Source organism: Leptopilina heterotoma, unplaced genomic scaffold (assembly GCF_015476425.1).
Source record: "Leptopilina heterotoma isolate Lh14 unplaced genomic scaffold, ASM1547642v1 Lhet_22, whole genome shotgun sequence".
NCBI classification, from domain to species: domain Eukaryota; kingdom Metazoa; phylum Arthropoda; class Insecta; order Hymenoptera; family Figitidae; genus Leptopilina; species Leptopilina heterotoma.
In genome coordinates, this window is record NW_025110937.1 from 590,863 (window position 1) to 603,871 (window position 13,009).

Genomic DNA, 13,009 nt, shown 5'->3' on the forward strand with positions numbered 1-13,009 from the left:
TCAAATAAGAGAAAATTTTACTTAAAACTACAAATTAAATTTTTCATGACTATAAAACATTTCTTTATGTTTTGTAATAAAAAAATTAAAGATCACCGAGTGATAAAATCATTATCAATTCAATTATTTTCAAGAAATTTTGAAATAAAATTCTTCTTTAAATTGATTATTTTCAATCATTTTCGAAAAAGTTCTCTAACAATATTCAAAGCCATTTCAATTATTCGAAAATTCTTCAATTAAATAGGTATATATTAGAAAAAATAAAAACTTAAAATAATAAAACACAAATTCAATTAAACTGTTTCAAAAAAATTAAATTCAAAATCAAATTATTTCTCAAAATTCACATTATTGCTTTTAATATTCAATTATTATCTAAAATTTTAACTGAAATTCAGTTTAAAACAATTTTATTTACGAAAATAATTGAATCCCTGTAAAAAATTTAATTATTTATGAAAATAATTGAACGATTGCGAAGAAATTTATGAAAAATTTCTAAATAATTGAATTCCTGTGAAATTTGTATTATTTTATGAAAATAATTAAAGATTTGTGTAGAATTTTATTTAATTTTTTTTAAATATTTGAATTCTTTTAGAAAATTGTATTAAAATAGTAATAGTAGTTATTAAAAACAGGCCTGATTAAAAATCATTGAATTGAGGCAAATTTTTGAAAATAATTGAAATTATGACAAGAATTTTATTAAAATTTTTGAAAGCAATGGAATTTTGGAGAAGAATTTAATTATTTTTAAAGATAATTGAAATTTTGAAGAGAATTTTGAAAAATTTTTAAATATAATTGAATTTCTGTGAAGAATTTTATTACTTTTGAAAATAATTGAATTTCTGCAATAATTTGTAATTTCTCTAAAATTCTCTAAATTACATCGTACAATTTACGAACTTTTCTTTTTTCTCAATCAAATTACGAACTTTAAGGACCATTTTTCAAAAAAGGGACTTTTATGGACTTGAAGCAAATTTACGGACCTAGTTCGAGCCTTGGAGTTAATCAAGTCATAAAATATAAAAATTTTGCAAAAAGAAAATTCTTACCTTGATGTACGTGCAGAGTGCGTCTCCTTTTATCTCATTGTACGAATCCCTGTAGAGCTTAATTTTATCCTTTCCTTTCTCATCTCGAGCGATGAGACCACATTTTGTGAATAATTCCTTAACCTCCTCCATGGTAATATCCAAGGGTAAACCGTGTACATAAATCGAGGTATTGTGTTGCTCATCAACTTCAAACCAAGTCGCTGGCTCCTGTGTTTTTCGCTTGGCGTCCAGTCTTTTCTGTTCCTTGTCAGCTTTTGTCTGTGCAACAGAAACTGTAGGTTTGGCAATTGGTTCTTCAGCATTTGGATTATTGAAACCGTAACTCATTTGGTACCTGGCCATAAAATCATCATCAACCTAAAAGAATAAAAATGGAATTAAAATAAGGAAATTTCAAAAATAAATTCAATTCAAAAAGACAAAAACATATAAAAAAAAATATTCAAAAAACTACCTTTTTCTGGAATTTTTAATTAAACTTTTTTTAAAATACAAATTGTCCAAAACATCAATTTGAAACCTTTAATAGTTGAATTTTAATTCAATTATTTATAAAGAAATTATAAACAAAATTATAAATCTACTAAAATTCGAAAAGTAATTTAATTTACGAAACTGGAGCATTTTCCTTAAAATATAATTTTAAAAATACACTAATAGCAATAAATATGTAAATATAAATAGTAACTATAAATATATAAATATTAGCTGAAAATTAATTTAAATCACCTTCTGAAAACATTAGATTACTCACCTTTGGAAACCAAGCGTTTTTCTCTCGATCCCACATGTAAACACTGCCATCGTTTGGATCCGTGTATGTATGTGTATCGTTTTCAAATCCATAAATTGGATTTTGTGTGGATGTGGTGGGATGAGGCGGATTATCACTATCCACTTGATCAGATTTATTCTCTTCACTTTTATCCTTTTCCTCCTTCACAATCCATTCATTTTTCTCTTGATCGAATTTATACGTTAAATTTGTATTCTTATCAGTGTAGACATAATTTTTCCCGTCAAATTCATAATTTCTTGTCGAATCTTCCATTGGTACACTTTCCTTTGTACTTTCCTTTGTTTCCTCACGTTCTCCTAAAGAAAATTACAAACAAAATTATTAAAAATATTCTTTTTTTGAAAAACTTTTCTTTATTAACAAAAAAAAAAAAAATGAAAAAACTAAACGTTTACTACCGCAACAGTTTGCAAAAAAAAGTTTTGTTCCTACTTTGAAAGTAAACACGAACGAAAATTTTTTTCTATTCTATTTGAATATTTTTCGACATTTCATACATTACTATACAAAAAAGAAGAAAATGAACTTATTTTTTCTTAAATAAATAAATAAATAAAACTAAAAATTAAAGATTTACTTAGTCAAGAATTAATTTTCTTGATTTAAATAATTTTTGCTTTTACAAAAGAAAGCAAATTGAAAAAAGAAATAAATATCGTCGTTCATTTCGTTCGAAATTTTACAAACTTATAAAAGACCACTCGCCCATTATTTACAAAATTTCCATTATTTTTAAAATAAAAAATTCATGCAACTTTAGGTAATAAATAATTTTCATAAAAAAAGAGAACTTACTCCACGCATTTTGCTTTGCATCCCAAACGAGTTTCTTTCCAGTTTCTGGTTCCGTATAAATGCAAGTATCACCTTCGTAAGTTAAATGCTTCGAATAATCATCGGGACCTGGAATTTGCTCCGAGATTTTTTTACCACCAAGAACATTATCCTCCTCTTCCTCTTCATCAGTATCAAATTCTTCAATTTGCTCTTCTTCTTCTTCGTCTTTTCGAACTTTTGGCTTTTCATAAACAATTTTTCGATTTTCTTTCGAATTCCCATAACTTTCCTCATCATTTTTTTCATTATTTACGCCTTCTTTAACATCTTTCGTGTTTAATTCCACTTCACTAGAGCCAATTTCATCACTAGGTTCCATTTTTTATATAAATTTAATTTAGAAAACTGAATATTGCTTAATTGTTTCAGTATGTGCGGTTTTCTGGAAAAAAGAAAAAATTTAAGGTTATGTTTGATCGTGTACACATTCTTACAAGATCGAACAAATCTGAATGAATCAAACTTTTTAACTAGGTAAATAATAAATAAGTAAGGAAAGTTGATATTCTAATTTCGTTAAAATTACAAAAATAGGGAAAATATTCAAAGTATTGAACGTAAACAAATAAGATCGACAGAGGTTAGGTGAAACTAAAATGATCGAAATTTTACCACAAAATTAGACTTACAGACAACAAAACACTTATTTTTCATAAAACTGTTACTTCCGGTACAAATTGTAACTGTTGTCACTTTTCAATTGTTATTAAAAACATCAAATTGTTGTTAATATTTGGATGTTAAACATTTTACGAGCTTGACGTATTTTTTTTTGCATCGTAAGCAGCGCACCTAGCGGAGAAACTATGAAGTTTGCTATCAATTGTGCAGTAGTGGCAACATAAAAAAAGAAAAATTCAAATTTGAATTAAAGAAAATTTTTCAATTACACGGAACTTGCTAACTAATCTTTACAATTTAATTAGATAATTAACACTATTTCTAAATAATTGTTTTATTTTAAATAATTGATTTTTATTAATTAATTAATTAATATGACATTAAGAATTATAAAATAAGCCAAAAGTTGATCACTTATAGTAAAAATATTGAATGTTGAAAATTATGGAAATAATAATTATTGATAATTATTAATTATTAAAATAATTTATTTATTTTTATTAACTTATTGTTTAAAAAATAATATTATTATTTTTTCACTATTAATTAATAAAAAACTTTCAAAATAAAAAAGAAACAAATTGGTTAATTAATTAACTAAATCAATTAAATTTAATTACTTCAAATTAATTAACAATTGGCAAAATAAATAAAAAAGCAAATTAGTTAATCAAAAATTCCTTTAATTAATTAAATTTATCAACTTACTTTGCATTAATTGAAAATTACGAAAAAAAATTAAAAAACAAATTGATTAATTAATTAATAATTTTGACAGTAAATTTAAAATTTTCAAAATTAATAAAATTATGTTCATTAAAATGCTTTCAATTAATTGAAAAGTTTCCAAATAAATAAGAAACAAATTGGTTAATTAAAAAATACTTTTAATTAATCAAATTAAATTTAAAAAATCCCTTAATTAATCGAATTAAATTAAAAAAATCATTTTGATTCGTTAAAAAATTTAAAAATAAATAAGAAACAAATTGGTTAATTAATTAACTAAATCAATTTAATTTTATTACTTCTAATTAATTAGCAAATTGTAAAAATAAATAAAAATCAAATTAGTTAATAGAAAATCCCTTCAATTAATTAAATAGAATTCATTAACTTACTTTTCATCAATTGAAAATTTTCAAATTAATTAAAAAAAACAAATTGGTTAATTACTTAATTAATAATTTTGAGAATAAATTGATACTTTCCAAAACAAATAAAGAACAAATTAATAAACTAAAAATACTTTTAACTAATCAAATTAAATTAATTAAATTACTTTAATTAATTAAAGAATTTCAAAATAAATAAGAAGCAAATTGGTTAATTAAAAATTCTTTTCATTAATTAAATTAATTAAATCAATTTAATTTAGAGAAAATTTTCAAAATGATTAAAAAACAAATTAATCCACTAAAAATATTTATTTATAATTTATAAATTAATTAATAATTTTGAAAGAAAACTAAACATTAGAAAATAAATTAGTTAAAATATTTTCAATTAATTAATAACAAATTTCCAAAATAAATAAAAAACAAATTGGTTCATTAAAAATACTTTTCATTAATTAATAAATAATTTGGAAAGTAAATTCAAAATTTGAAAATTAATTAATTAAATTATTTTCAATTAATTACCAATTATAAATTAAATTAACAAATTAACAAAATAAAATAGAGGAACAAATTATTAGAATAGAATAAAAAAAAATTGTTTAAAAATTTATAAATAAATTAAAATCGAAATTGTTTAATTTGAGAAATAAAAAATTGATAAAAATAATTTTCTCTCTCATTTCCCTTTTTCTTGTGTTACTCTGAAAAGTTTCTAGTTAATTTTCTTTTTTGTGAATGGTATACATATAAGAGGCTCATTTTTGACTGCGGATGCATTGCGACGTGATGGGAGAGGAGGAAACATCGTGTTCGAGGGTAAAAAAGGGTGAAAGGGTGAAAGAGGGGTTGTTGAGGGATGAGAGGCCGGAGGCTTGAATTCTGGAGGGTGAAATGCGCCGCGACGCGATGCGGCGAAACGGGAGAATTTCCTCTGCATCCGCAGCATCCGCTCTCTTCACCCTCTCGGTCCAGTACATTTTCACAACCGATACTGGACAGTTCTCTCTATCTAAGTAAACTAATATCTTACTCATTTATTTTTCAATTTCTTTTTTCCACAAAATTTATTTAAATAAAATTTAAATTTATTTAAATTTTTCAATTTTTCTTTTTAATTTTCATTCAATGTCAGTGCCAAAAATAAAATCCACATTTTGTTTAAAAAGAAAAATTTAGTAATTTTTAAAAAAAAGTTTTAAGAAAGAAAATTGTTCTTTTATGTAAATTATTAGTAAATTATTATCATTGTATTCTGTTTAATAATAAATCTATTTTTTTTATTTCTAAATATTGAAAAATTTTATAATTTAATTTTAATTTTCAATTGTAGATTTTAAATAATTCATTTGAATTTTTGAAAAAAAAATTTCAATTTAAAAACAAGGAGACAAAAATAGTTTTTTGCTTTACAAATAATTTTTGTTTATGAATATTTACTTTTGAGAGGATATTAAAATTATTTACTCATTAATTTAAGTTTATATTTTGTTAAATTGTAAAAAATAGAAATTTTTTTTTATTAAACTTATCTTAAATAATTTCAGCAATTTTTTTTTTTTTGTTTTAAAAATACAGAATTTCAATAATATATTTACTAATATTTTACTTTGTATTTATCTGAGAGAGGAGAAAATCGAGTTACAAGAGCTCTCGATCCATATCAAGTCATCTCTGTTCCAAGTGTCTATCTTACTCAAGAGGAGGCACTTGTGAATTGAAAAAAAATATTCTAAAGACTTTAACAAAATTAATTATGAATAACTAATTACAAATCAAGCTTGATTCAATTAATTAAACTTGATTCGAATAAATTTGATTTGTTTCAAGTAAATTTTTATTTGTTTCAAAAAATTTGATTTATTTCGAATAAATTTTTATTTGTTTCGAATAAATTTTATTTATTCCAAATAAATTTAACTTGTTACGAATAAATTTTATTTAATTCAAAAAAAGAAATTTATTTGTGCCGAATAAAATTTTTATTTAAAACAAATAAATAATTTAGAAGGCTCTGAGAAAAATGTAATTTTATTTAACTTAAATAAATTATATTTGGTTCAAATAAAATTCTTCGAGTGCAAATAGTTAATTTTAATTAAAGTTAATTCAATTTATTGAACAAAATTTAAATAATTCAAACAAAATTCAATTCTTTGAACCAAATTCAGTAACACAAAGAAATTCAATTGATTTAAACAAATTCAAATATTAAAAGAAATTCAATTAATTGAAACAAATTCAAATAATTAAAACAAATTGAATTTATTGATCCAAATTCAATTATTTATCCAAATTCAATAATTGAACTAAATTCAAATAATTAAAGCAAAATGAAATAATTAAATTAAATTTAATATTTGAAACAAAAAGAAACAAATAAAAAATAATTTAAATTAATTCAAATAATTGATATAAATTCGAAATAATTGAAATACATTCAAAATAATTGAAATAACTTCAAGTAATTGAAACAAATAAAAAATAATTTAAATGAATTCAAATAATTGAAATAACTTTAAATAATTGAAACAAATTCAAAATAATTGCAATTATTTTGAATTTTTTTTCAATTTCAATTCAAATTAAAATACCAATTGTATTAAAAAAATTTCTTCTAAAAATTACAAAACCTAATTTATATTTCCCTGCAAAAAAAATCTAGTTGACAATTGGCACTGCTTTGAAAAAAAAGAAGAAACAAGAATCCTAAGAAAAAGAAAAAGAAAATAAGTAAAACGAAAATTTTTTCCCCAAGTTGGCATTTAAAATTGTGCAAAATTCCGAGACATTGGAGGACAGGAAGTACTTACCCGACACTGCCGGTTATTTTTGTGCTAATTAAGCGCAGTCCACCTGAAAGCAGGTAGCCTAATTGGACGTGAAGACAGAACCTCGTGTTAATTATTTAATCCAGAGAACGAATCCCATTGAGAAAATGTTTCGAGTCACTGAAAAAAAATAGAATAATTAACTCTTAATACAACGAAGAAACAAAAATAATTAATAATTGCCAAAAAAAAGAGAAAAAAAATTCAAGTTAATAATTAACAAAAAACACGAAAATGCCTAAAATTTTTCAACTAAATTAAAAAATTTCAATGAAATTATTATCGAGCGAAAATTGTGAAAATTAAAAGAGTTACTTTGAAAAAGTAACGAAGATAATTCGCACCACAATTTTAATTTTTTATGACAAATTTCTACAATACGTGACCAAATTTTCTTCCATGAATGGCCAAAAGGGAAAAATGGTTAACGGTGAACAACGCTACGGATACATGCCTTGCCCTTTACATGACACAGGTGAGTTTCTTTTATTATAATTAAACAAAAAAAACTTTTTTTCAAAACTTTTTTTTAATTAATCACCTACTAAGATACTTTTCTTTAAAATTAAAATAAAATTTATTTAATTTTTAATTAAATTAATTTAATTCAATTTATTAAAATTATTTTTCTTTTTTTAGACATTTTTGGTGAATTCTTTCCGATTCTCTTTAAATTGTTTACGCTCTATTAATAATTACTAATATAGTAAATGTAATTATGAAATGAATGTATTCATTTAATTAGTGTAATGAATATTTGCGAACAAATTAATTTTTTTAATTTTCTCTTTAATATAAAATAATGATTAATATACTGAAAATTCGATCAAAATCGAAAAGTTCTTGCGAATAATAAATTAAAAAGAATAAATAATATCCATTCTTTACATTCTTTATATTAACATTATTAACAAGAATTTTATATGTAAATCATTTCTAGCAAATATATCAAATTTTAATAGCGTTTAAAGTATAAAGAGCAGATGTGATATAAAGTGTAGTTGGTAAAATTTATGATTTTCAGAGTTATTATCATCATCACTAGACAAAATTACAAACACGTGCTGCATGTATTATATATCTTCCAATTTTCAAAAAAAAAAAAATTTCACACCCATTTCTCAAGATTTACAACTGCCCGAATTTACCGAACATCAAAGTTAATTTTTTTTCCGAAAATCAAAAAATTTTTTTTTGTCACTAATTTCAATAAGTTTTCATGGGAGAAAAAAACGTGAATAATGAGAAACTTGGCGCAGAGAAAAAACTGTATAGAGGCGCGCTGAAAAATTGAAATAAAAATTTAAGTCTAAGAGAGTAGGAGAGAAAAGAAATTCGAGAGAGAAAGAAAGAGAAAGAGAAAGAGAGAGAGATTAAAATTTCGTTTTTTTTCGAAAAGTAAATATATATTTCACTGATGCTTAACGAGTCACCGAAACACCTTGAATTATTTATAAAGTCGCGGTACAGCCAAATACTATAAATATCGACGATAACTTTAACTTTCGTAGACAAATGCCAAAAGTAAATCATACAATATACCATATATTTCAAAAAGTACAATGACAATCGGATAGGAAATAATCAGTATAAATATTTAGGAAAAAAAATCTAAAACTCTGAAAGAATCTAAAACTCTAAAAGTGTCTAAAATTCTAAAAGGATCTAAAATTTTTATACCCAGAGAAAAATTTTATTTAAGGCAAATATAATTTATTTGAGTCAAATTTTTTTATTTAACAGAAATAAAATTTTTATTTGAACTAAACAAAATTATATTTGCACCAAGTAGAATTAAATTTGCACCAAATAAAATTTATTTAAAACAAAAATTAAATTTGAACCAAATAAAATATATTTGACACAAATAAAAAGTTTAGTTAATTTTGAGTCAAATGTATTTTTTTTCTATGTGCATTATTCTTTCTTTCAATTTAGTCTCTAAATCAACTATTTAAATTTGAATTTGTAAAAATGTTTACTAATTTGAATTAGTGCCTTATTTTAATAAGTGAAAAAAAAAATTATTATTCAGTGGAAAACAAATAATGAGTATAGTAAAATTTGACTAATTATTTGTAAAAAAAAATTACTGAAATATCTAGTAGAAGTAAATTTTCTAATTTTATAGTCATTTACGAAAACCAAAAAAATACATTAACTATAATATAAATTGGTCATTTTGACTAAAAATGAATCAGTAGGCCCTAATTTGAAGTAATTAATTACTAATTAGTTATTTTTTACTAAAACTAATCAGTACTAAGTATAGTAATTAATTAGTAATTACTAATTGATAATTTATTTAATAAATTAATAGGAGCTGTTGTATTAGTCAAAAGTGACTAAATTGGACTTAGAGAGTAAAATGTACTATCTCTAAAACTGAATTAGTTAAAAAAATAATTTTTAGTAAAATTTTAACTGTCTGCTTCAGAAATTAGTAAGAAATAACTAATTATTAGTAGAAAATTACTAATTACCAGTTGAAATTTGAAAGTAACAAATTATTACTAGAAAATTACTAATTATTAGTAGAAAATTATACTAGTTACTAGTTGAAACTGGAAAGGAAAAAATTATTAGTAGAAAATTACTAATTACTAGTTGAAAATAACAAATTATTAGTAGAAAATAACTAATGATTAGTAGAAAATTACTAATTACTATAGTTGAAAGTAACAAATTATTAGTAGAAAATAACTAATCATTAGTAAAAAATTACTAATTATTAGAAAATATAAATATTTACAAAAATAGTCAAATTTCACAAATTATGAAATAGTTAACAAAAATTTTAGTTATTTTGACATGAAAGTAATAATTATAGTCACTATAAAAAAATAATTAGTAACTATCATGACTAATTAATCATTGTTGACTCATAATTACTTATTATTGACAATTTGATTAGTAAAATATTACTATTTGAATCTAAGACTAACTTTTTTCTTTAACTAATTTGACTAATTTATTTTTTTTACTAATTCAAATTTAGAGAGTTCAAAACTATTCAAAAACGAATTTTCGAATTTTTTTTCTTTTAACTAATTCAAAACTATTTAAAAATGACCCCCCCCCCCCTCTCCTCATCTAAGAAAAAACAAAAGATTCTAAATAGACAAAATTTAATCTAAAACAGAAAATAAAGTATAAAACACAAAAGAGGTATAAATTAAAATTAAAAGAGGAATTAAAATCTAAACTAGAATTACAAAAGGGATATAAAAGATAAAAAAAAAAAAAAAAAAATTGGTGGAAAAGTCAAGGGTAACGAAAATAAAGTGTAATTAAAGGGATAACTAACTGTCTAATATTGTAGGATTCGTGTATGATTTAATAATTGGCACTTTTTCCAAATAAATATAAAATTACTGAAAGTTCCAAGTTCAACGTGTGTAGGATTTTGGCTAGACACACGAGCAACTATATAGTATTACAAGAGAATGTATTTTTTTTCTTGGGCAAATAGTTTCTCTACATTTATATATATATATATATATATATATATATATATATATATATATATATATACAAAATTTCTTTTGTGCCAAAATCAAAAGGCAATCAGAAAAGATGTAATAAATTTTTCGCTTTTTTAAATTCACTCACATTATTTACTTTGTATTCATATTCTCAAATTCTGTTCGGTATTATTTATTTAATTAAAATTATTGAGAATTCACATAATAAAGTTTTGAACGTTTTAAACGAAATTTTTTTATCGATATAAATATTTGCAAAAAATTACTATATTTCTACAATAAAAAGTAATGACAAAAAATAATTTTTTTCATTTTTAATTTTATTTTAATTTTAATTATTTTATTTTAATTATTTTTCTAATTTTAATTATTACTATAATAATTATATTAAAATAATAAAATATTTATAATTTTTTTATACTTGTCGCCATATAATTATAATAGAATTTGAATTTGAGAAGGCGTTTGCCTTCTCAAATAAAATAAAAAATAAATAAAAATAAATAAATTTCGTTCATTTGAATTTGAACGATCGCAGGACTTTAGGAACATTTATCAAATTTTTCAAAAATATTTCTTAAAGTTAAAATATTTTACTTTTAGTTTTTTATTTTTTAAATTTGAAAATTTTTCTGCTGTCTACGTTTATTATTTATATCTTTCTTACTGCATTTTGGGACTTAGCATTGAGAAAAAATTTTTAGAAAAAATTTCGAGGAGACTGGGAATTGAACTCGGGTTTGACGGACGGCAAACAAAGAACCTAACCAACAAGCTAATAACAACTTTTTAAAAAAAAAATCTTGCTCTTAATGTTTTATATAAAAAAGCTCACTTTCGACTAAAACCTTTTACAAAAATAATCTTTAGAACCATTTTTGACTGAATTTTCGTCTTAAGAGTATAATTTTAAGTCCTTGACATAAAATCTTTATAAAAAAAAATTAAAAATCTCAACCTTATAAAAATAGGCAAATTCGCTAACAATTTTAGCTTTAAGAAACAAACGATTTCAGGTTTTTGTTTTACAGTGTAAAATAGAATCATCTCTCGTCAGTAATTAAACTTTCGGTAAATTGAATTTCTATATGGATTGGAGTTGCGGTTTCGGGTCCCTTGAGAAATTTTTTATGCTTAAAAACATTCGACGAATAAAACACTATTGTTAATTTGAATTTTTTTCTGTCCTTTGCGATTCAATTTTTTATTTTTTATTTGAATTTTTTAGACTTTCTATTTTCAATGTGTAAGATTTTAAGTCCTAAAATTAACTAAAAAAATTGACTAAAATTTAACTAAAATTGAATTTTTAATTTTAATTTTTTAAACTTTCTTTTCAGTGTATAAGATTTTAAGTCCTAAAATTGACTCAATGAAGTTTTAAGCTTAAAAATAGTCTATTTTCCAATTATTTCGGTTTAGCGCCAGATTTAAGCTAAAAAATAATCTATTTTTCAATTACTTTGTTTTTAGCGACAGATATAATTGAATTTTACATCACATAAATAATAGAATTTTTAATTACGTTGTTTCCTAACAAAAGAAGTATTTTTAATTAATTTCTCGAAATTTACTTTAACAATTTTCAAGATAATGCATAAAGTTTTCAAGAAGAGATTTATGTAACTTTGTTTCTATATAAACATATAAAGATAAGAGAATTATTATTCACGTAAAATTTTGTCAGAAAATTGTGGAGAAATAAAACGAGTCAATGTGTTTGTGTTTATATGTGCAGATTTAACATCTCACTGTTTGAGACACTTCCGTTTTATTTCATTCCATTTTTATTTCAAAAACTTTTCTACGTTGTGTCTATGAATGACTACATTTTATACATTTCAATGATATATGTCGTTTCAACTGGTCGAAACTGGTTTTAACTTTAATTTTTGCGAGCCACTCAAAAATATTCCTCCCAAAAGTCCTATAATATTAGCGCTGATCTAATTATATTTTCTACAACGGACGGGAAAAAGGAATTTTTTTCTTTCTAATTTAAATAAATTAATTATCGGAAATCAATATTTTTTTTAAAAATACACTGAAAAAAATTACTTGATTCAAATAACGGATTACTTGTCTGTTATCAAATAAATATTTACTTGAATCAAATAATTTTTATTTAAATCAATTAAATGATAAATAAATTAAATTTAAATCAATTAAATTTAAGTCAATTAAATTTAAATCAATGTAATTTTAATCAATTAAATTTAAATCAATGTAATTTTAATCAATTAAATTT

The 13,009-nt window shown here is 22.2% G+C and overlaps 1 protein-coding gene across 3 annotated transcripts in view; it reads right to left on the reverse strand.

Annotated features, from left to right (window-relative positions):
• LOC122501993 (HIV Tat-specific factor 1 homolog) overlaps positions 1-13,009 on the reverse strand; it is a 133,060-nt gene that overhangs the window by 89,368 nt on the left and 30,683 nt on the right. For 2 of the 3 annotated variants that reach the window (XM_043611819.1, XM_043611820.1), the window contains exons 2-5: positions 7,259-7,396; positions 2,665-3,088; positions 1,825-2,165; positions 1,068-1,427 (exon numbers count right to left, since the gene is read on the reverse strand). In XM_043611819.1, the coding sequence (XP_043467754.1) occupies positions 1,068-1,427; positions 1,825-2,165; positions 2,665-3,025 (1,062 nt within the window). In that variant the 5' untranslated portion in view covers positions 3,026-3,088; positions 7,259-7,396. Of the gene's footprint in view, positions 1-1,067; positions 1,428-1,824; positions 2,166-2,664; positions 3,089-3,335; positions 3,502-7,258; positions 7,397-13,009 lie in introns of those variants that run through there. The other variant, XM_043611818.1, reaches the window with a different exon arrangement.